At 53.4% G+C, this 23,598-nt stretch overlaps 1 protein-coding gene and 1 non-coding gene across 3 annotated transcripts in view; both read right to left on the bottom strand.

Annotated features, from left to right (window-relative positions):
• Window positions 1-23,598, bottom strand: part of PPL (periplakin) — a 47,194-nt gene that overhangs the window by 13,872 nt on the left and 9,724 nt on the right. For both annotated transcript variants that reach the window (XM_070413049.1, XM_070413048.1), the window contains exons 2-9: window positions 10,341-10,440; window positions 4,895-5,049; window positions 4,117-4,237; window positions 3,456-3,581; window positions 3,329-3,370; window positions 1,869-2,030; window positions 1,656-1,763; window positions 630-725 (exon numbers count right to left, since the gene is read on the bottom strand). In XM_070413049.1, the coding sequence (XP_070269150.1) occupies window positions 630-725; window positions 1,656-1,763; window positions 1,869-2,030; window positions 3,329-3,370; window positions 3,456-3,581; window positions 4,117-4,237; window positions 4,895-5,049; window positions 10,341-10,440 (910 nt within the window). The remainder of the gene's footprint in view (window positions 1-629; window positions 726-1,655; window positions 1,764-1,868; window positions 2,031-3,328; window positions 3,371-3,455; window positions 3,582-4,116; window positions 4,238-4,894; window positions 5,050-10,340; window positions 10,441-23,598) is intronic.
• On the bottom strand, window positions 10,800-10,906 carry LOC139009719 (U6 spliceosomal RNA). The gene has a single exon (XR_011471421.1). It is a non-coding gene; the product is annotated as a U6 spliceosomal RNA (small nuclear RNA).

Raw genomic sequence — 23,598 nt, 5'->3', positions numbered from 1 at the left:
AGATGAATTGGGTAAACACAACGCGGTCTGTCCACGCAAGGGAATATTACATGGCCGTAAAAAGGAATGGCATTCTGATGCATGCCACAACATGGATGACCCTTGAAAACATACTCAGTGAGAGAAGCCACAAAGGCCATGTAGCATGTGATTCCACTTATATGCAATATCTAGAATAGGCAGCCCGAAGAAAAATAGATCAGAGGTTACCCGGGGCTGAGGGAGGGAGGGATGGGGAGTGACTGTTAGCGGGCTCAGAGCTCCCATTTGGGGTGACGAAAAGTTTGGAAAGACAGTGGTGATGGTTGTACCACATTGGATTGTATGCTTAAAAATGGCTAAAATAGCAAATTTCATATAATATATATTTTACCAAAATGAAAACCCACACATTCATTCCTGGCCTCACACTGACCTGGTGAATTCACCCCCCAGCCTTGGCCCCCAGGGAAGACTGGCCGGGGCCGGGCAAGCTGGAGGCACATCCCTCCCTCCTCCAGCCGTGTCCAGCAGGGGCAGCGGAGGCCCAGGAAGACAGCCCTGCAAGGCTCCCGAGGAAGCAGCATGGAGGCCAAAAGTGGGCCACGGAGGCCCTGAGTGCTCCCACCAGTGGGCCCAGGCCGGGGTACCTGGTGGTAGTCTTCCATGTACTTCAGGTGGCTCTCCTCACAGATGAGCAGGTTCAGATACTCCTTCCAATCTGCATGCACGGCCTCCATGTGAGCCTGCCAGAGAAGGTGGGGCGGTCATTGCTGGGCGGGTGCCTGGGGCACTGGAAGAGGCCTGTGGGATTCAGGACCAGAGAGGGCGGGGGAGAGGGCATCCGGCATCTGCATGGGTGCGGCTCCCACAGGGGCAGCCAGCTGCTTCCCAGGGGTGAGAAGAGGAGAGAGAGGGGACATGTCACGGAGCCGAGCAGGGCTGCCCTGCACAGCTGCCTGGGCTGCACAGTGCATAAGGCACAGGAGGGGTTGCGTCTGCCCAAAGTGGTGCTTTTAAAAAATGTCATGAAACTGAATGGTATCTCCCCACCCCAAACTTAGAACGTGACTTCATTTGGGATCATGGTCTTTGCAGATGTAATTGGTTAAAGAATCTCAGGATGAAATCACCTGGATTTAGGACGGGCCCTAAGTTAATGACTGGTGTTGCTGTAAGAAGAGGAAATACAAGGGGGAGGCCCTGTGCACAGTAGTGTAGATAGAAGAGATGCAGGCCCAAGCCAGGGAAGGATTGCTGCAGCCGGAAGCAGGGAGCGGGGCAAGGAAGAACCCTCCCCCAGAGGGAACAAGCCTGCCAACACCTTGATGTTACCCTTCTGTCCCAGAATTACGAGAGAAAACATCCTGTAGTTTAAAGCCACCCAGTATGTGGTCATTGTTAGGGCAGCCCCAGGACACTGACACAGGTGCCATATGGGCTTCAGAAGTCGGGGGCGGGGGGTGCGGGGGGCGCGAGAGCAGGATGTGACAAAGGGTCAAGATAATGAGAGGAGGCAGGGTCAGAGCAAGATGAGAGGGCAGAATAATGAGACAGGCAGACAGATGTACACCCCCCTTTCCCCATCTTGGGGACTGCCCCAGTCCAGGAGGCCCACTGCAGAGGTTGCCCTGAGGCCACCCCGGAGGAGGCATCCCCTCCCAGTGCGCACACACCTCAATGGAGTTCTTCCCAGGGTGCTCAGCAGCTAGCAGTTGGTCTCCCTCACTGTGCAGCTTATTGATTCTCTCCTCTTTGGCCTCCAGGTTCCGGTTGATGAAATTCTGCATTGGGGGGGGGGGGGGGGCAGCAGGGGGCTCAGTGCACAGCCTGGCAGCCTCGTGGTCCCTTCTGGCCCCTGCCCCCCACCCCCAGGCCCCAGCACCCACCTCGTACTGACGCCTGCGGCTGGGGTAGTCCAGGTTGCGGTCACTCCAGTCGTACTGCATGCGGCCCTTGGCCTGCTGGTCCAGCCAGTACAGCTCGTTGGTGCAGCGCTGCATGTAGTCCTGCAGGGAGCTCAGGTGCTGCTGCCGCGCCTGCGACGCCGCCTGCAGGGTGGGGACAGGGCTGAGACTTCCCTCCACACCTGCAGCGGCTCTGGCCCGGCCAAACCCCCGTGGGTACGTTACTGACCCTCTGAAGCGCATTCATTCTTTCGGCAAATATTTACTGAGCACCTAGTAAGTGCTGGGCATTGCTCCAGGCCCTGGGATACAGCAGTGAGCAAAGCAGACAGAACCCTCATGGCACTGACATTGTGTGGAGCCCCAGGGACTCATCTGCACAATGAGGATGACAGCACTGAGAGAGGGGACATGTCACGGAGCCAAGCAGGGCCCAAAGTCCGGCATAGAGTTGGTGCTCAGTAAAAATTAGCAGCTACAGCTTCCGCTTTATCTCTGTCAGGTCATTGTTTAGACCAGGGGTCCTCAAACTTTTCAAACAGGGGGCCAGTTCACTGTCCCTCAGACCGTTGGAGGGCCGGACTATAGTTTTAAAAAAAACTATGAACAAATTCCTATGCACACTGCACATATCTTATTTTGAAGTAAAAAAACAAAAACGGGAACAAATACAATATTTGTATTTGCATGTGGCCCGCGGGCCGTAGTTTGAGGACCCCTGGTTTAGATGGTTAGAACAGTAGAAATTGCTAGGGCTTAACATCTGAGAAAGGGCCAGGCAGGCGGGGAGGATGGGGAAGGAGGAGAGACGGCTACATTTTGCTCTGCAAATAAGAACAGCTGACACATACATGGGGCCACCAGGAGCCCAAACTTAGAAGTGCTAAGATCTTCTCCAACATTAACTAATGCCATCTGCAAAGCAATTCAATGAGACAGGGCCTCGCAGTAACTCCACTTTACAGATGAGGAAACTGAGGCCCCCAGGCTAAGGAGCGCGTTCAAGGTCTCCCCTCCCACCGAGGGTGGAGGCAGCCTGGCCCCAGAGCCTGCCAACGGCTGTGCTCTACCTCCACGCATTCCCACAGCTGGGGCGTTTGAAACGTCCGCAACAAGAAAGCATTCATGCACCACTTGTGCATTTCTAAAAGAACTCATTCCTTAAAGGTTTTGAAAATAGGAAACTTTTGCTTGTAAAGTATGTGGCATCCAACCTGGCACACAGAAGGTGCTTAATAAAGAAACAAGAAGCAAAACGGTAGGACAGGCTGTACCCCAATAAGTAAATGGGATCTACTGGGGTGTTCCATGAGCTCAGGGCAAGCTGGGGCACCTCTCAGGCAGGGGAGGGGCCCTGGGTACCATCTCTTCCCGCTTCCCCTCCCTCCTTTCTGTTTGAACTGCACACGCTTCCTGCCCCAGCCCCTCCCCTCCGTTCTCACCAGCAGTTTCTGGTACTTGGCCTGGAGTTCGCTGTTCTGCTCCTGAGGACAGAGCCGAGGACAGGGGTTAGGGCGGGTGCAGGTGTGAGCCCTCCTTTCCCGGGTCCCGCCGACCACGGGCGCCCACCTTGCCCCCGTCCTTGGCCAGGTGGGGCCCGATGGCCTTGACCTCGTTGTGGAAGATGTTGTGCTGCTCCACCTGGTAGTCCACCAGCGGCAGGTCTGTTCCGAAGTTCTGGCTGCTCAGCTTGTCCTGGGAGGGGAGGATGGAGACAATGCACGCAGAGGTGGGGCCGGGGACTCCTCCTCACAGGACCAGCCAGGGAGAGAGCCAAGTGGCCCCGTGAGGGACGCAGGGAGAGGCTGTCACCTTTATCTGTACATCATCTCATTTAATCTCGCACGGTTACCCTGCCCGTTTTCACAGACGGCTGAGCCCAGTGTCACACCACTAAACGAGGGTTCTGGGCTCCCGTGGGCGCGCCCCTCCACCGTGGAGATGGGCCGGCCAGGGCATGGGAAGAGCAGTGCTGGCCAGAAATCTGCCAGCCTGCCAGGACCCCACCGAACCAGGACTGGAGGGTGATCCCAGGAGGATCTTAATCTTCATCAGCTCTGCTGTGTGACTCTGGGTCAGGCACTGCACCTCTCTGAGCCTCGCTCTCCTCATTGACACAAACATCAGAAAACATCAGCAACGCGACTACCTCCGCGTGACTGTGGTGACATTAAATGTTGGGGTTCTCCCCCGACACACGGCCCCTCCCCAGCTGCAGCCAGGGCCGTACCAGCTTCTCTTCCACCAGTGCCGCCCAGTTGACCTGTGGGTCCACCTCCTTCACCACCAGGTTGTAGATCTGCTTGTGTTTCCCACGGAGGTTGGTCACACGCTCCTTCAGCTGACGGATGCTGAGTGGGAGAGCGGCCGCCCTGGTTAGCGGGCTAGTGGGCAGGGCACTGCCTTAACCCCCCACCCCCCAACTTTGTGCCCAGCGTCCTGGGAGGGCAGGGTACCAGGGCCTTGGGCTCCAGATAAACACTCGCGCTCTCCTCCTATCTACTTTCCTTCTTCCTTCCTTCTTCCATTAACACTTCCCCAGGGCCCACTGTGTGCCCCGGGCCATAGAAGGTTCTGGAAGAAACAGGCTGGAGCCCACCATCTAGCAAGGGCCACAGTGGGCATGGGTCATGACAGGGACAAGCACAGGGGGTTGCGAGGCACTGGGAGACCCTGGTCCCTGCTGTCGTAGGTGCCGATTTAGCCACATGGAGCTAAGGCAAGAGCCATGAGCATGGGGCTGGGTGGGCGTCCGGGTGGGACAGCCGGGAGGTCGGACTGCATGGTCAGGAAGCTGGGGTCACACTATGAGCAGAGCAGGGAACACCAGTGCTCCGAGCTGTCTCCCCGACGGAAAGTGGGTTGTCATGAGAATAACAGAGTGTGTGGCATGTGCCTGGCATCTAGCTAGCCCTCGAGGGGCCCTGACGCGGCTCCTGAGTGCGGGTGGGCTGCGGCCCTCCTGCCCGGCCAGGTGGCTCCCTCAGAGCTGAAGCAGAGGGACCTACTCCTCGGCGATCATGTCCCCCTGGGGGTGCTTCATGTGCTTGGCGATGGCCGCGTCCGCCTCCAGCATGTACAGCAGCTTCTCCGAGTCCGACACCTTTTGCAGGGCCACGTCCCGATGCTCGGGCTGCCGGCCCTCCTGCAGCCGGGCCAGGTCCTGTGAGAGGCACAAGAGAGGGGGACATCAGACAGGGGCTCCGTGGGTCTGCAGGGACGGGAGGGCTCCCCAGCCAGGCTTGTCCTCTCCTCCAGCCCCTCAGCAAACAGAGCCCAAATGCCTGCTTGTGTGGGGCTCTGGGAGGCAGCCCAGCCCAGTGGGAAGGCCACAAGGAAGGCATGTTAACAGGTAAACCTCACCAAGGTGGCTGCAAGTTCGTGCAGGTCAGTGTTTACCCAGGAAGCGCACCAGAGGTGAAGTGAGGGGGACCTGCGTGAGCTCCGGTGGTCAGTGGGGCCCCTCTGAGGTGGGGACACAGGTAAGAATGAAGGCCGGAAGGGAAGAGGGGTCAAGGCAGAGGGAACCGCCTGTGCAAAGGCCCTGAGGCGGGAAAAGGCAAGCTGTGATTGAAGCCACCATGGCTGAAGCTGAGAGGAGGGCAGGCCAGGCCAGAGCACAAAGGACCTGTGGGCGGTGGGGCGGGGGCCAGAGCACGGAGTGGCTCTGTGGAAGGAAGTGACATGGCCCCACGTATCTTTAAAAGCCATGCCTCCTGGCTCTGCAGGGAGGAGGTACAGGCTGAGAGGGCAGGCAGCCACTGCGACAGCCCTGGTGAGCGCTGAGGTGGCCTGAGCTGGGACGTGGCGAGAATGAGCGCAGTGGGTGGACATCTCGAGGGAACAAGCAATAAGTCACTGAGTCCGGGGTCTTGCTTGTTTAGGGAAGAACAATGAACAGACGGTCAGGGTGGCAAGTTTCTAAACACAGCCCTTAACACTCGTGAAGACTGGCCGGGCACTGTGCCACGCCCTGGGGACACCAGGCCGACAGGGGATGTGGTGGTAAGTCAGTGGCTGGGCTGAGGACAGACCAGGTGTCACAGGGGGTCCTGTAGGGGCCAGTACCCTCACCGGCCTGGGTCTCGGTGTCTCCCTCTGCCATGGGAATAAGAAACACCTGCTTCAGAAGGGGCACTGAGGTGCCCACAGCAGTGGACAGAGGGAACCACTGTTGCACGTGGAAGGGCCTCAAAAACGAAGGGAGTGAGAAAAGCCAGACACGAAAGGCCACGTCACGTAGGAGTCCGTGTACGTGAAACCCGTGGCGACAGAAACACGGTGAGCGGCTGCAGGGGCTGCATGGCAATGGGAATCAGTGGTAAACAAACGGGCACAGGAGACCTAACTGGGGGACGAGAACAGTCAGGGACCAATTGATGGGAACGGCCGTGCCCCTCAGTGAAGTTACTCAGTCGTTGCATCATACACCGAGTGGGAGCTTTTCTGGTGTCTAAAATAAGCCTCGATAAAGCTATCAAGAAAGGCCAAGAAAGGAAGGAAGAAATGACTAAAGAAAACAAGGAGTGAGTGGAGGTACAGAGTGAAGACATCACTTCCTCTCCCGGCCACCCCCACGGCGGGCCAGGGCAGGCGGGGCTGGAGGGGAGGCCCAGGTGTCAGAAGGCCAAGGGGCTGGGCCACCTCTCTACCCGGGGTGAGTCTGGCCAGTTAAAAAACTACAACAGTCCTGACTGGTTTGGCTCAGTGGATAGAGCGTCGGCCTGCAGACCAAAGGGTCCCGGGTTCGATTCCAGTCAAGGGCATGTGCCTTGGTTGCGGGCATATCCCCAGTGGGGGGTGTGCAGGAGGCAGCTGATCGATGTTCCTCTCTCATCGATGTTTCTAACTCTCTATTCCTCTCCCTTCCTCTCTGTAAAAAATCAATAAAATATATTAAAAAAAAAAAAACTACAACAAAACATCATGGTTCTTGGCTTGGGTGGAATTTTATCTGCTCCCTCATCACCAGTCACTTGGGCAGGTAGAGTGTCAAAGACTTATTCTGCAAAAGGAGGAAGTAAATTAGTCATTACCTAATTCATGCAAGCCTCTCAAAGCATGCTAGCCAAGCCGGGAAAGGAACATCTAGCTCAATGCCCTGGAGGTGAGGTGTTCTAGAGTCCCAAGTCAGGCAGACCCAACCACCGAGAGAGTCGGCACGGGGGTTCCCTCGGGGGAGATGGATTGGGACGGTCACGGGGAGCTTCTGGGAAATGTTCTCTATCTGGACTTAGCGGCGGTGACACGGCGCCTACTGATAGAAACACGAATGAGGCTGAACTCTTTACATTTGGATGCTTTCTACATTCCTTATGTAAGTTACACCTCAATAAGAAGCGTTTTTAAAACTGAAAATATCACAGGGAGCGACATATCTAATGCATCACACGTATAGTGACGGACAGTAGCCAGCAGGCGTCACTGGGGGGATCTGGGCGGCAGGGATCTGGCTGTACCCTATGCCATCTTCCAACTTTGCACGTTTAAAATTTTGGCAAACACAAAAGTTCACGTATTGTATGATTCTGTTGAGATGAAATATCCACAATGAGTACAGCAGATGAGGGACTGCCGGGGCTGGGAGGAGGAGTGACTGCCAGTGCAAGTGGGGTTTCCCGTTGGGTGACAAAATGCCTTGGAACTAGACAGAGGTGGTGGCTGCACAACACTGCAAATGTACGAAACGCCACTGAGTTATTCACGTTAAGTGACTATTTTATGTAATGCTAATCTCACTTCAATTTTAAAAAATCGGGAAATTCGCCCTGGCCAGTGTGGCTCAGTTGGTTGGGTGCCATCCCATGCACTGAAAGGTCCCTGGTTCGATTCCCGGTCAGGGCGCATGTCCAGACTGTGGGCTCGATCCTGTTAGGAGACGTGCAGGAGGCAGCCAATTGATGTTTCTCTCACATCAATGTTTCTCTCTCTCCCTCCCCCTCTCCCCTCCTCTCTCTCTAAAAAGCAATTTTTAAAAAATCTTTTTTAGCCGAAACCGGTTTGGCTCAGTGGATAGAGCGTCGGCCTGCGGACTGAAAGGTCCCAGGTTTGATTCCGGTCAAGGGCATGTACCTGGGTTGCGGGCACATCCCCAGTAGGAGATGTGCAGGAGGCAGCTGGTCGATGTTTCTCTCTCATCGATGTTTCTAGCTCTCTATCTCTCTCTCCCTTCCTCTCTGTAAAAAATCAATAAAATATATTTAAAAAAAAATCTTTTTTAAAAATTAGGAAAATTCTACAGAACTTTGGGGTAATTAAATCAATAATGATGTTTTCTTCTAAAAAAAAAAAAACAGGAAGAGAAAAGAAAGAAAAAGAAGATTAGTGTTCATGCAGTCTTCAAAGTGTGGTCTCTTTTTTCTGAGTTTGCTCATTCAAAGTTAAAAAACAGTTCAGCCTGGCCAGCGTATCTCAGTGGTTAACCAGGAGGTCACGGTTCGATTCTCGGTCAGGGCACATGCCTAGGTTTCGGGCTCAATCCCCAGTGTGGGGCGTGCAGGAGGCAGGCGGTCGATGATTCTCTCTCATCATTGATGTTTCTATCTCTCTCTTCCCCCTACCTTCCTCTCTGAAATCAATAAAAATATATTATAAAAAAAAGTTCAAAATTATCTCCCAAATACATCCTTGTTAGTTTTGAGTCATTACTCTAAGCAAATAAACAGAGACCCTATTCATACACACACACAACACGCAAGGAAAGGTCAGATACATTAAAATGTTAATAGCTGATAGATCTCTCTGGGGGTGGAATTACGCATGATTTTAACTTGCTTCCGTATACGTGTTTACCAGTCCTGAAATGGCCATGATGAACACATTACTTTTATTAGGAGAAAGAAAGGCCACACCCCAAAAGCTGTTTTCACTTAAGAAAGAACAGAGTGTGACAGAGTGAAGAGTCACAGGGGGAGCCGGGTAGGAGCGTGCGGCGGAAGGAAAAGGGGCTGGCGGGGTGGGCACTGAGGCAAGGAAGCGGGAGGTGGCCCGGCAGGTGAGGGCAAGGAAGGAGTGGAGGGAAGGGTACCTGGCAGGGAGCAGAGTCCCCACTTGCCTTTCCTGTCCCCATTTCTCACTGACAGCTGTGCCGCCCCCAGCCCACCTAGTCCCTCAGGTCTCTGGGCTGCCTGGGACTGGCCCTCGGCTGGCCCTGGGGACAGCACTGGGACCAGCCAGACCTACTCCCCCGTGACCTGTCCCCCTGCAGTCCCCCACTCCTCTTAGTCACCCCCTGGGTGGGAAGGCAGATGAAATACAGATCGTCCAGTTACATTATAATGTCAGATAAACAATGGATAATTTCGTACTGTAAGTACTTCCCAAATAGCACAAGGGACATACTTATAATAGAAAACATTGTTATTTGTGTTCTGAAATGCAAATTTAACTGGTGTCCTGTAATCTATTTGCTACATCTGACTCCCCCACCTCTGGGATGATTCTGGGGCCAGCTCTGTCATTGACTATTACCCTGGCCTTCTCTGAACCTCAGTTTCTCCAGCTACAAAATGGGTATAAACTCAACTGCACTGGGCCAGTGGAGTTTTCATCTTAGCAGCTCACAGTCTGAGGGCAGCTCCAGTGTCCTGCGTGGTACAGCATCCTTAGGAGAAACTACCGCTCAGCACTGTAGTTATCCCCATGGGCAGAGAGGAGAAGGAAACTGAGGCACGGAGAGGGAAAGTGATTTCCCCAGCTGCTTTCTCTCTCTTCTCTCAAAAAGGAGGAGGATCATATGAGTCTGAGTAATGGCAGTGGTTGGGCGAGAAGTAAGAGTGATGATATTGATGATAATATTGCGCCCTGCTAGTTAATAGATCTATGTTGGCAGAAAACGCTTATTCGTTTTTCCATATTTTTTATTGAGATGGAATTCACATACTAGTATGAGCACCTGCGTAATAATCTCATTGACTCAATAATCTCATCGACTCTTTACAGCAGCTTGGGCAATAGGGACCATCACTCTTACCCCTGCAGAGGGAATCACAGGCACAGAGAGGTAAGGTGACTTGCCCAAGGTCACACAGTAAGTGGCAAAGAGGGTCCTAACCATGGGATCCTCCTGAACCTGTGGTTCTCTTCCAGGGGCCCATAAGCGGCAGAAACTTAGTTCCCGGGGTGGGGGTGGTGGGCTGGTGTTAACAGCCATAACAAGGTTCCTCCTCGGTTTTTCCACTTCGGTACTGCTGACATCTGATGCTGAATCCTTGGCCGGGGGAGAAGCCCTGTGCCCTAAAGGGTGTTTAATAGCATCCGACTAGATACCCATCCACTGCACCCCCTAGATTGTGACAGCTTAAAATGTCTCCAATGTGGCCACATGTCCCCCAGGGGGCAGAATGACCCTAGGTGGGAACCTCTGCGTAAGACGAGACCCTGGTCAGGAGTGGGGCTGAGGCTCAGGGGGGCACAGGCTGAGGGGGGTACCGGGGAGGAGGTGCGGGCACTCACGCTCTGCATCTTGGCCTCCGTGTCCACGATGTTCTTCTCCACCTGGTCGGCATTCTTCTGCAGCTGATCGATCAGCTCTGACAGCTCCTTGTTGGAGATGCTGCGGGCAGGAGAGGAGGAGGTGAGCAGGGGAAAGGGGCAGGGGCCACGTCCCCACAGGGCTCTGCCACCCGGGCCGGCCCCAGGGTGAAGTCACTCAAGCCACGGAAACAAGACAGCACCTGGCGGCGAAACCAGCCCCCACGCTGGCCGTTCATTCGGACGCTTCTACTTGCCATGTTGGCAGAACACTCTTATTCGTTTTTCCATATTTTTTAATGAGATTAATTCACATACTATAAAATTCACCCTTTTAAAGTATAACTCAGTGCTTTCTCACATATTCACAACATCATTGCTATCTAATTCCAGAACATTTTCATCACCCAGAAAAGAAACCCTGTATCCTTTTTTTTTTTTTTAAATATGGAACGCTTCACGAATTTGCGTGTCATCCTTGCGCAGGGGCCATGCTAATCTTCTCTGTATCGTTCCAATTTTAGTATCTGTGCTGCCGAAGCGAGCACCCCGTATCCTTTTTATGGCTGAATAATACTCCGCTGCATGGATAGCCCACATGTTTATCCATTCAGCTGTCGATGGACATTTGGGCATTATAAATCATGCTACTGCAATCATTCAGGTGCTAGTTTTTGTGCAAGCACCCTTATTGTTACTATTAAATACCTGGTACTTTTCTTTTAATCTACATAGTCTTTATATTTAAATAAATTTACTTAAAAGGTGAACTTGAGCTCCCCACTGTACACAGAAAACCAGAAGCCCTTGCCATAATGGAAGTATCCGCCAAAACGAATCCCATGGAAATAAAATGGCAGCATGAGGTTCTGGCTGGATGCTTGGTGGCCTGCTCAAGACCCAGCCCTGCACCCTCTTGCTTCACAGCAGAGGTTGGCATGTATCACGGCCAAGCCAGAGACTTTCTCTTGGGAGTTCTCAGAGCTGTTCTGAAATCAGAACGGCTTTCCTAAGCCGCGTTTCGGTGCTCTCTCCCGTCACAGGAACCCCGAAAGCTCGTCACATACCCCTCTGGCAAACACTACTGTGGTAGGGAAGACCTCAGCCCTGGAATCAAACGTGGGCTCTGGCTGTGTGGCTTGACCAAGCTGCTGTACCCCTCTGTGCATCTGCTTCCGCGTCAGATGGAATAACGGCACCTTTCACGGTGGGGTGTCATGAGTGGGAGTGAGTTATACAGGCAAGAGCTGGACCTCCAGCAAGTCCCACACAGGTTTGTGATTGTTGTTAAAGAGCTTTACTGATCGTTGTTCAGCGCCACCTTTGCTGTTGTTTTCTTTAAACAAAGGAAGAAACAGACTAGAAAGGAAAAGCAACTGGGCCAACGTTGTCCAGCCAGCCAGATGGTCAAGATTAGTGCTCAGTCTCCCAATCTCCATAAAAAAACCCTTTTATACTGACTCCATGTACCCCAATCTCCATAAAAAACCCTTCTGTACCAACGCCACAGTGGGGCCTGAGCAGCCAAGCAGCCAGAAGTTTCATTCCACCTGCACTCATTAGCACCTACTGTGTGCCAGGCTCAGCACCACACGCAGACACAGCCTCACCCTCTGAGAATTCACCCCTTAGACAGGAAGAAAATCAGCATTTACAGAGTCACGAGAATGAGGCAGGCATGGCAGCTGGGGATGCCCAGAGGAGCCTCCTAACAGGCTGGGTGGGGAGGGGTGATCAGGGAGGGCTTCCTGGAGGAGGTGGTGGTAGCTGGGTTCTAAAGGACGAGGAAGACGTGGGTTCATGGGCAGAAGGCTCCCATGAGGAGAGGCCATGAAAGAGACAGGTCCTGGGAGTGTCTCTTTGGTTGGGCCAGGGCAGAGCTCTTGACCCTCAAGCCAAGGGGGCTGCCCCCTTCCAGAGTGGAATTCCTCACATCAAGGCCTGGGACCCATCTGCAGTGGCATGAAAACCTCAGATTCTCAGGCACAACCCAGACTTTCTGAACCCGGATCTCCAGAGCTGGGCCCAGGAAGCTGTATTATTGTTGCTGTTGTTTCTACAGGTTCCCCAGGGGACCCTAATACCCTCTTGAGTTTGAGGTCCAACACTGCAGGAACTGCTGGTATGGGGAGAAGTCGGGAGGCAGATGTGGGTGCAGCAAACAGAAGTCTATCTATCCATGTCCCAAACCTTGCCTGAGGGCCTGCTCTGGGGGGCGGGGGTGGGGTGGGGTGGGAGGGGGGACAGGGAGAATGACAAGACTGAGGCCACACCTCTGCAAAGTCAACCAAGGAGGCAGCCTTTCCCAAAGTGGGGTCCCAGGAATCCCAGGCTTCTAAGTCACTCTCTGAATGAAGTCTTTGCCAGTCAAGGCAGTTAGGAAAAACCAACCCCTCCATAAGTTTATGGCTCAGAAAAGGCTCTGAGAAGTCCTGCAAGAGAGAAAGCTGGTATTCAGTGGAGTGGCCGGGAAGGCTCAGTAGAGGGGACTGTGGATGGAGGATCTGGGTAAGGAGGGGTAAGGGCTGGGCTGCTGGGTCATGGGCCAACCCCCATTGCTCCCACCCCCTGACGGGCAGACCACCTGGGGAATGTGAGCACTTCCGGGTCCCTCAGCCCCACCTTAGCCACTGGTCCTTAGCCTGGCCTGTTGAGACCGTGGGGAGTTTCAACTCAAATATTTAACCCATGACGGTGCTGGCCACCATCAGGAACCTGCAGTGTGGGTTAGGTGGGGCCTTCATCTCTCTCGGGCCCAGCCCAGCTGCACCTCAGGGTGTGGGGCCAGTTCCCAATCCAGCCCCTTCACTGGTTGGGGCAGGTGTGAGGAAAGCACTCTGGACCCACCCTGGCTGCCCATTATTCTAGTTAAAGCCCAACCGGAAGGGGACATGGGGCAGAGAGGGGGATGGAGACAGCCGGCTCCAGGGACCTGGGCCCCTACTGGAGAACAAAGGAGGGTTCAGCAGGAGCTTTGGGCCACAGAGGCGTGGGCTCCAAGTCCTGTTGGGCTGTTTATTGTTTGGACCATCTTAGCCTAACATGCCTCAGTTTCTCCATCTGTGGACTGGGGTAGCCACACAGGCATCATGGTAATTTGACACTTACAGACATCAGACAGGTTAGAAGGCACCACCCCATCAGCACCCACACCCTAATTCCCTGGGGAGGTTTGTATGCCCCTTTACAGATGAGGAAACCAAGGTTCAGAGATGTCAAGGCACTTGCCCAGGGTCACACAGCTTGTGAATGTGGAGCCAGGATTCTCTCCTAGGGAAGTCTTGCTCTAGAGCAGCATTCGCCAACCGGTGGACCCACTGGTGGCCCGTGAGGTCCGAAAGGTTGGCGACCGCTGCTCTAGAGGCCACATGATCAAAACTAGGCAACAGCTACTCATGGGAAAAATCACATGAGCCAACATATATAGCAACACCACCATTCTAATAGGAGCTCATATTTACTTTCTACATACCAGGCTCCCACCCACTTCTTTAATCTTCATTACAACCCGGTGAGGTAGGTGTTGGCCCAGTGGGTAATCACTATTTATCATCCCCACTTTACAGATGCGGAAACTGAGGACCAGAGAGGTTCAGTAACTTTCCCAAACTCACACAATAATTAAATGTCAGAGCTAGAATCCCAACCCAGGCAAGTCCCTTGTGCAGGCCATTAGCAAACCCATGTGGCTATCCTGTAAGGGCTCCCGCACACAATAGGCACTTAACATACTAACTTAAAATGCCAAGTGCCCCAGCCCTGGCTGGTGTTGCTCAGTGGTCAAGAGCGTTGGCCGGGCACTGTGGGTTTGAGTCATTACTCTAAGCAATGCCCTGGTCAAGGGCATGTATCTGGGTAGTAGGTTCGATCCCCAGCCCTGGTTGGGGCATGTGCAGGAGGCAACCAATCAATGTGTCTCTCGCACATCAATGTTTCTCTCTCCCTCTCTCCCCCCATCTCCCTCCTTTCCACGCTCTCTAAAAATGAATGGAAAAAAAATATTCTCGGGTAAGGATTAACAACAACAAAATGCCAAGTGCCCCAGACCACAATAGGATACCACTTTCACCCACGAGGATAGAAATAATAAAAAAGACAGACACTAACAATTGTTGACGAGGATGTGCAGAAATTAGAACCCCAAAGTGGTGCAGCTACTTTAGAAAACAGTATGGAAGTTCCTCAAAAAGTGAAATATAAAGTTGCCATATGACCCAGCAATTCCATCTGCCCAAGACAAATGAAGACATAGCCCACAGGAAAGCGTGTACACAAATGTCCACAGATCACACAGCACTATCACAACAGCCAAAAAAGTGGCAACAACCCAACTGGTCAGCAACCAATGAATGACTAAGTGTGGTCTAACCACACAGGGAACACAATTCAGCCAGAAGCGGAGTGACGTTCCGATACACGCGACAACACGGAGAAACCCTGAAACCATCCTGCCGGGCGTCACACATTGTATGATTCCATTTATCTGAAATATCCAGACCAGGCAAATCCATAGAAGAAAAAAAAAATGGGTGAGGGGTTGGCAGGGGCTGAGGAGAGGGGAGTGACTGCTAAGGGGGAGGGTTTCTTTCTGAGCTGATGAAAACGTTCTAAAATTGATTAGGGTGATGGTTGTATAATTTGCTGAATACACTAAAAACCATGGAAGTGCATATTTTACATGAGCGAACGGCATGGTATATGAGTTATACTTCAATAAGGCTGTGGGGTGTCACTTATAAGTGGTAGGGTTTTATTTTCTTCTTCCCTCGGCCTCTCGAGTCAGTCCTTCATCCTGCTTTGCATGGAGGCTGGGCCTGCTCCAGGTTACGCCCAGCTGCCTGGAGGATGCTAGTGAACACTCAACAGAGGCTTGACCATGTCCCTGGCTGGTGCTAAGCAAGTCACATATAGATGAGCTCATTTAATCCCCCCCCCCCCCCCCCCCCCGAAGTAGCACCGTTCTCCCATTTAGGAAAACAGGCACAAGAGCGATCAGGTCACTTGGCCGCAGTCCCACTGTCAGAAAGCAGGGCAGAGCCCAGCATGGTTCCAACACCTTCACCCTTTGGGTTTAGGGTCCTGACTGAAGGGTCCTCATTCCTCCTGCCACCCAGTGGCCACAGAAGCCAGCGTGTCCCCATGACAGCTCCAGCCCCGTGCCAGGAGCGCAGGAATGCGGGTGCAGAGCCCAGGAGGGCTGGGAACTGGCTGGGCAGGTCCAGCTTTTCATCTCGTTAATAAGCCACAAGGGGCAGCCAGACGCGGCACCCTGGAGGCCATCAGCTGGGCTGATGGAGGCCAAGATACAGCCCTTCCCGTGATCCTTGTCCCAGTCCTGTCCCTCCCACACACTCACCTGGCACCTCCACCCACCTGGCAAGGGAAGGGAATCGGATCTGAGTGACATGCTAGAGAGGGCATGCCTAGCCCTCCCTCCACTTAGAAGTTTTACATGGACGCCAGAGCTGCGGGCAGTGCCCTGGGCACTGGAAGCTGCCTCGGAAGTCATCCAGCCCCACCTGCTCATTACACAGATGAGCAAACTGAGGCCCTCACAAGCGAAGGCACCTGCCCAAGGTCACACAGAGGGCAGTTGGTATCTGGAACCAGACAGGTGCAAATCCTGACCGCACCAACCATGGGTGTGGCCTTGGAGGGGCTGTTGATATTTCTGAGCCTCGGTTTCATTTTCATCTGTAAAATGGGGGTGGTATGTCCCACCTAGTTAAGTGAGGTGGGTGGGGAGGGTCAGGGTCACTTCTGGAAACAGGAGAATTGGGTTTCAAAGATCACTCTGGGGTTTGAGGATCGAGCTGGAGGTTCAGAGCAACCTTTAGGGGTCCCAAAGCAGATTTGGGATTCAGACTCACAAGTGTGTCACTGCTGTTTCATCAGCACCTAAGCTGTGGCCGGTACACAGAAGGTGCCAAATGAAGGCATGCAAATCGCCTGGCACATTATAGGGGCTCCACAATAGTGACAATGACATTTGTGCATGCAACACATATTTGTTGCACTTCCATTCCCCGTAGGGTTGCATCCGCAACAGAATGAAGCCCTTACACTGCTCCCTGAACTGTGCATGAAGTTCTTCCCCAGGGAGCCTGTTTCTCTCCTGGGGATCCCCACTTGCTTCTTCCTGGAAAACAGTAACTTCACAGTGAAGACAGCAAGGTTAAGATCACCAGGGAGAGGGTGCATCACCAGGGTGGGACTCCTGACACCAGGCGCTGAGGGGGACACAGGATCACATCTGCGGAATCCTTCCCAATAACACACAGCCTCCATCTCATTGCACAGTCACACACAGCCTCCATCTCATTGCACAGTCACACACAGCCTCCATCTCATTGCACAGTTACACACAGCCTCCATCCCGTTGCCATAGTCACACACAGCCTCCATCTCATTGCAGTCACACACAGCCTCCATCTCATTGCACAGTCACACACAGCCTCCATCTCATTGCCACAGTCACACACAGCCTCCATCTCATTGCACAGTCACACACAGCCTCCATCTCATTGCCACAGTCACACACAGCCTCCATCTCATTGCCACAGTCACACACAGCCTCCATCTCATTGCACAGTCACACACAGCCTCCATCTCATTGCACAGTTACACACAGCCTCCATCTCGTTGCCATAGTTACACACAGCCTCCATCTCATTGCACAGTCACACACAGCCTCCATCTCGTTGCCATAGTTACACACAGCCTCCATCTCATTGCCATAGTTACACACAGCCTCCATCTCATTGCCACAGTCAGGCACAGTCTCCATCTCATTGCCAGTAGCCAGCAGACAAACCCAAACTGAGGACAGATCTACAAAATACATCTCTGAAATGTCCAGGTCACAAAAGACAAGACTGGGGAACTGTCAGACAGGAGGCAATCAAGGAAACATGACAACTAAATGGGACATGGGATCCTGGGACAGAAAATGGACACTGGGAGAACTGGGGGGTTAGAAAAAAGTTTATATTTTAGTTGTTTTTTGTGTTTTTAAAGAGGCTCCTTCTAGATTTCTGGATTTCCCAGCAAACCCCTATAGGAGCAGATGCTTCTGGGTGATGAGGCACCTGGGATGCCCACCTGTGGACAGGCAGGAAGAAGTGGGGTGCTGTGGCCTGAGATGCCACCTGATAAAATCTGATGGGACCCAGAACTCAGTTGTCGCCAGAAATGGCCCCTCAGCCCGGCCCAGGCTGCGGGCAAGGGCTGCAGGTGGGTTCACAAGCCAGGTGAGGTCCTCACAGGGCAGATTGGGGCCGTTTCTCCGGGGAATCAGCCCTGGTTCCCCTCTCCCAGGCTGAGGAAGCCGGAGTCTGGTGTGAGTCCAGGCCCAGGTCTTGTCCGAGGTGTGGCAAGCAGCCCTGTTTATTAGGCCTGGTCTGCATATGAGACTCCAGGCACAAGAAGGGAGAAACGGGGTGCAGGCCGGTCAGGGCTGGGTTTGAGGACACACTCAGGCACAAACAAGGTTTTTGGGCCTGAGCCCACAGGCATCAGCCCAGAACAGGCACCTCTTTGTGTCCCAGGATGTGCTCAGAGCGGGGCTGTGGGGAGAGGGCCCGGAGCCTCACAGGCATCAGGTACCCCGGCTCCGTTCCTGCGAGTTAGAAATTCAATAACCACAGTCCGACCTGCTTTGCAGGTGGCCACTCACAGCCGAAGAGGTCAGTTGCAAAGTGGGGAGCTGGGATTAGAACCCAGGGCCATGTGACACCCGCTGTGGCCCAGGATGGCCCATGGTCCGGTCATTGAGCCATCAAGTACACGGGGCCCTGGCTGGTGTGGCTCAGTGGATAGAGTGTGGGCCTGCGGACTGAAGAGTCCCGGATTCGATTCCGGTCAGGGGCACATGCCCGGGTTGCAGGCTCAATCCCCAGTTGGGGGCATGCAGGAGGCAGCCAATCAATGAGTCTCTCTCATCATTGACGTTTCTATCTCTCTCTCCCTCTCCCTTCCTCTCTGAAATCAATAAAAATATATTTTAAAAAAAGAATAAGGGGACAGAGGTGGCACCCGAGGTCACTGTGGATGCTTCACATGGGCAAAGAAAGAACCGAGGTGTCTCGAGGGACCCGCTAGTCGCCTCTTGCCTTGGTTCTGTGCGATGCCCTCACCCTTTCCTGCAGTACAGCTATGGATAGTTACAAGCTGGGGGTGAAGGCAGATATCCTGGATTTACATCCTGGCTCAGTCCTTTTAAGCTGTAAGTTACCTGGCCTCTCTGAACCTCAGTTTCCCTATTTGTCGATGGGGGTCACGGCAGTACGCACACCACAGAGCTGGGGTGGGGGTTAATTGAGAGAATAGATATAAAGTGCTACCGTGGGGGGAGCCCAGGCTCTCTGCTTCCACCAGGGATTTGGGCTCCTTTTAAGGAGCTGATAAAAGCCAGCAGCCGAGGCCAACGCCAGAACCCACTGGCAGGAGGAGCGAAAGACCCCAGGCTACCCACGCCATTCACACCGGTGTGCATGCAGGCCCAGACACGCTCTGGTTCTGGCTCATGAATGCTGCCTCACCCGGGCGTGGAGAATTCACAAGGAACCTCAACATTTGGAAACGTCTCCTCCTCCAAGCTCTGCAGGGAGAGGCTGGTGCACGAATGCGGGTGATGAGGCTGCTGGGAGGACGCAGATCCCAGGCCTGGCCCGGCTGACCCGTCTTGAGTTTGGGCTAAGGATCGCCTCTACAGGTTCGGAGACTAGAGGGGTGCAGGGTGTTTCCATGACGGGGTTTCTGCTGCTCTGAGAACACTCCCCTGTCTGCAGGAGGGAACCACAGAAGGGAGGGTGGGGAAGGCCCGTCTACCCAGTTGTTCAGGCAGAACCCCAAGAACCGCCCTGATCCCCATTTCTTCCTCCGCTGGCTCCACCTGGTAACAGCCCTCAGTGCTTCTGTCCTCCCTCTGCCCCATGGCTTCCACCTGATCAAGGTCGCCACCTCTCAGCTGGACCAGTGCAACGGCCACCCCAACCACCTCCCTGCACCCCGACTCTTGCCTCCCAGAGCCAACTTCAGCACATTTGTCAGAGATCTTTCAACAATGCAACCAGGCACGCACCCCTGTCCGGCTTCAGGCTGGCCAGTGCTCCCCACTGCTCTCAGAATAGAGCTTACACCCCTGCCCAGGCCCCCAAGGCCCCAGAACCAGCCGCTCTTGCCCCGGCCCTCATCCCTGTGCCTGGCCTCACTTCCCAGGTGTGTGGGGCTCTTTCCTGCGTCAGGGCCTGTGCAGTTGCCATGCCCTCTGTGGGTCTCTGTTCATGGGTTACCTCCAGGACCACCCCAGCCGAGAGTCTCCTGACTGCAAGCCCAGTTGTCCCACTTGGTGTTTCCACCTCCCCCCTGGACCCTACAGCTCCCAGAAGGACCTGCTTTCCAGTCGCCTGGCTCCAGGAGAGACCCAGGCCCTCCAAGGACACCATGAATGGCTAACCCTCCAATCCACAGCAGAGCCCCCCTTGCTGGCTGCCTTCAGCTCTCGCTGAACCAACTGGCCCGTTCTCTCTATCCTGCCTGCAGGGAGGAGGGCTGAGTCAGCTGGCATGGGGAAAGAATGCAGATTGTGCTGTCACTCCAACCTGGGTGTGGGCTCGAGCAGGTTCCTTAGCCTCTCTGTGCCTCAGTTTTCTCATCTGTGAACTGGGAATAAGAATCAATCCCTGCCCTGACCAGTTTGGCTCAGTGGATAGAGCGTCAGCCTGGGGACTGAAGAGTCCCCGGGTTCGATTCCGGTCCAGGGCATATACCTTGGTTGCGGGCACATCCCCAGTAGGGGCTGTGCAGGAGGCAGCTGGTCGATGTTTCTCTCTCATCGATGTTTCTAACTCTCTATCCCTCTCCCTTCCTCTCTGTAAAAAAATCAATAAAATGTATTTAAAAATAAAATAAAATACATAACAAAAAATTATTATTATTATTTTTTAAAAATATATTTTATTGATTTTTTACAGAGAGGAAGGGAGAGGGATAGAGAGTTAGAAACATCGATGAGAGAGAAACATCGACCAGCTGCCTCCTGCACATCTCCTACTGGGGATGTGCCCGCAACCAACGTACATGCCCTTGACCGGAATCGAACCCGGGACCTTTCAGTCCGCAGGCCGACGCTCTATCCACTGAGCCAAACCGGTTTCGGCAATTAAAAATATTTATAAAAACAAAGAATCGATCCCACCGCAGAGGGTTGAGATAATTCAAGGAGATGGTCCTTGTAAAGCACTGAGGACATGGCTGTCACATCACAAAGGCTAGTTGCTGGGGCTTTTGTGTATTTTGTTCACTGCCATGTCCACAGGGTCCAGTACAGAGCTTGTCTCAGCAACAGTCAAATGAACTTCTGTCGGCGTTTGGAGTAACAATGTGTGTTGTTTCATTGGCCTTCGTTTCCTCATCCATACAATGGGATTATGGCATCAGCTGGCCAAGTAGCAAACAGAAAGACACATTCAATAGGTGGGAAACATTTTGGGGGTGGGGGCATACTATGTCACTTTGAGATCAAGGCCACCACTGTCCAAAAGAACTGAACGTGCCACATTTGTAGCTAAGCTTTCCAGTAGCCACATGAAAAAAGTCAAAAGAAACAGGTACACTTACCTTTTGTAAAGATATTTCATTCAACCTAATATCTAAATATTATATTGACAGGTAGCCAATAGGACACTATTATTGAGATAGTTTAGACTCCTCTTTTCACACTAAGTCCTTAAAGCCTGGCATGTAGTTTTCATGAGAAGCACATCTACTGTGTTCTAAGCACATCTCACGCGGCTAGCGGTTACTGTACAGAATGGCACGGCTCGATAATTCTGAGGCCTCTGGACCACTTTTCTCTAAGCCCATAGCGACTATCTGTCTTGCCCTAAAGAGGCTGACAGATGCTCAGAGCATCTATCTGCCTCACTCAGTGCCTGGTACCTAGAGATGCATAATAAATAGCCATTCCCTTTGCTCTCTGCCACTCTCCCACCAGACCCACACAGGCTGGCCAGACACCTGCCCGGGGCCAGGTATGTATCCCTGGCTGCCTGGCTTCAAAACAAGCTGCAAGGCTCCTACTTTGCCCAACAGAGCATGGTGCCTGGGTGTGGTATGCCTGGGCATGCAGAACGCAGCCCAACACCCTTTTCCAGGCCTCCAGAGCTGTAGTATCCTTACCCACAGACCATGGGCAGAACTGGGGCACCTGGCTTGCTGCCCAGCCATCCCTCCTCCAGCTGGGAGAACGGCCCCTTTCCTGAACCGCCACTCCAGGGAACAGGTCACACCCCGTGACCACTCCAGCAGTTCCTTCCTGCTCAGAATGTTCTGTACCCCATCGTCACAACTCAGCTTTCCGTGTGTAGGGGTGACACTGGAAGGGAAAGGGCATGTCTCATGGGGACAGCTCTCCCTCCCTGGCCAAAGCCACCTTGACTTCCAGGCCTGAGTCAGTCCCCATGTCCCAGCCCATGAACACGTCTCCAGCTCCTCCCTGTCCAGGTTAATTGTGCCTCAGTGGGTGTGCGCAGGAGCAGGTAGGAGCAGGAGGCACCCGCCATGGAATGTCTGGAATGTAAAGGGGTGCACACCTCTCCCGGGAACCAACCTTGCTCCTCCCAGAGCCATAGAAGGGTCCTGGCCTCCTGCTGCTGCCACCCTCTTCTGGGTGGGTCCTGCTTGCCCCCAGGGCCAGTCAAGGCCTGAGTGCCTCCCTAGAAACCTCCAGAAATGGTGGGAGCTCACCTAGGGTGCTGGGTGGCCCCAGTCTCCACCTTCTTTAAACACTACCTGGCTGAGAGAGCGAAGGCTTGTCACTCCTGGACATTGTCCTGTCCCTGACACAAAGGCCCACACAGTAGGCACTCAGGAAATGACTAGTGAATATGAATAACTAAACAATAAGAGCACCTACTAGGTGCCTATCGCCTGCTCAGCCCTTTCATGCATTACCCATTGAAATTACAGCCCTAGGAGGTAGGCATCCTCATAGTCACTGAGGCCCTTTCTTAATCCTCTTAATCCTGCCTATCCTATATAATAAAAGGGTAATATGCAAATCAACTGAACGGTGGAATGACCAGTCGCTATGATGTGCACTGACCACTAGGGGGTAGACGCTCGATGCAGGAGCTGCCCCCTGGTGGTCAGTACACTCCCACAGGGGGAGCACAGCTCAGCCAGAAGCCTACTCACAGCTGGCAGTGCAGCAGCGGTGGCAGGAGAGACTCAGACCCCTGGGGTGTGGGAGGGAGGGGAATGTCCACGAGGGCCTAAGCTGGCAGGCGGGCATCCCCCCCCAGGGGTCCTGGACTGTGAGAGGGTGCAGGCTGTGTAAGGGACCCCCCCCCCCCCCCCCGCACACACACACACACACACAGTGCACAAATTTTGTGCACCTGGCCTCTAGTTAGACTATAACTTCTGGACAATAGGACTTATTCATCTTTGGAGGGGCTTCTGTAGCCCTTAATTCAAAGCCCTGAATAGGCTTGGGGCTCAATAAATAGGTGTTGAATTGAGCAGACATTTTATAGGAGTCAACAACTCCTGTCTCCCCATTTCCCAGATGAAGATAACTGAGGCTCGGAGGGGTTAAGAAACTTGCCCAAGGTCACAGAGCTGGGAAGTAATGGTGCCAGAATTTTTACAAGCCCCAGATTCACCTCCTCAGAACACGGGAACATCGATACAGATCCACAAACAAAGAGGGAGACATCGGGGAGACAGGCGATAGGACGATGCAGCAAGGTGTTCACCACCCAGGGGAGACACGGTGATTCCCATCTTCTTGACATCTTCATCAGTACAATTAATACCAGTAGTTGGATGACTTTAGGAGATGAGTCACTTTCCTAAGAAGACACCAGGAGGGGCTCTCCGCCTGTCCCTCCAAGCAGGCCTTTTGGCTGGGGAGGGGGGCGGACAGCACGAAAGGAACACCTCCCCGGGCCACACCCTACCTGGTGCTTGACACAGGTTCACGCTTTGATCCTCATAACAACCCATCGGTACTATTACTGCTCCCACTGCAGATGAAGAATCTGAGCTCAGGGAGGAGGGGCGGCTTGCCTGGGGCCACAGAGTTCGTTTCTATGCTGGTAACTGCTGCCACCCCAGCTGGTTTTCTACATAGACAATATTTTTAAATACTCAATTTTTGCTGAATAAATTTCCACCCTCACCCGCCAACTCTCTCTCATATCTCTGCCCTTCTTACAGGCCCTGGGACAGGCCC

This window comes from Myotis yumanensis, unplaced genomic scaffold, assembly GCF_028538775.1.
Source record: "Myotis yumanensis isolate MYYU_CA2020_CCGP unplaced genomic scaffold, mMyoYum1.0.hap1 SCAF_4, whole genome shotgun sequence".
Classification (NCBI taxonomy): Eukaryota; Metazoa; Chordata; class Mammalia; order Chiroptera; family Vespertilionidae; genus Myotis; species Myotis yumanensis.
This window is presented reverse-complemented; position numbering and strand designations above follow the sequence as displayed.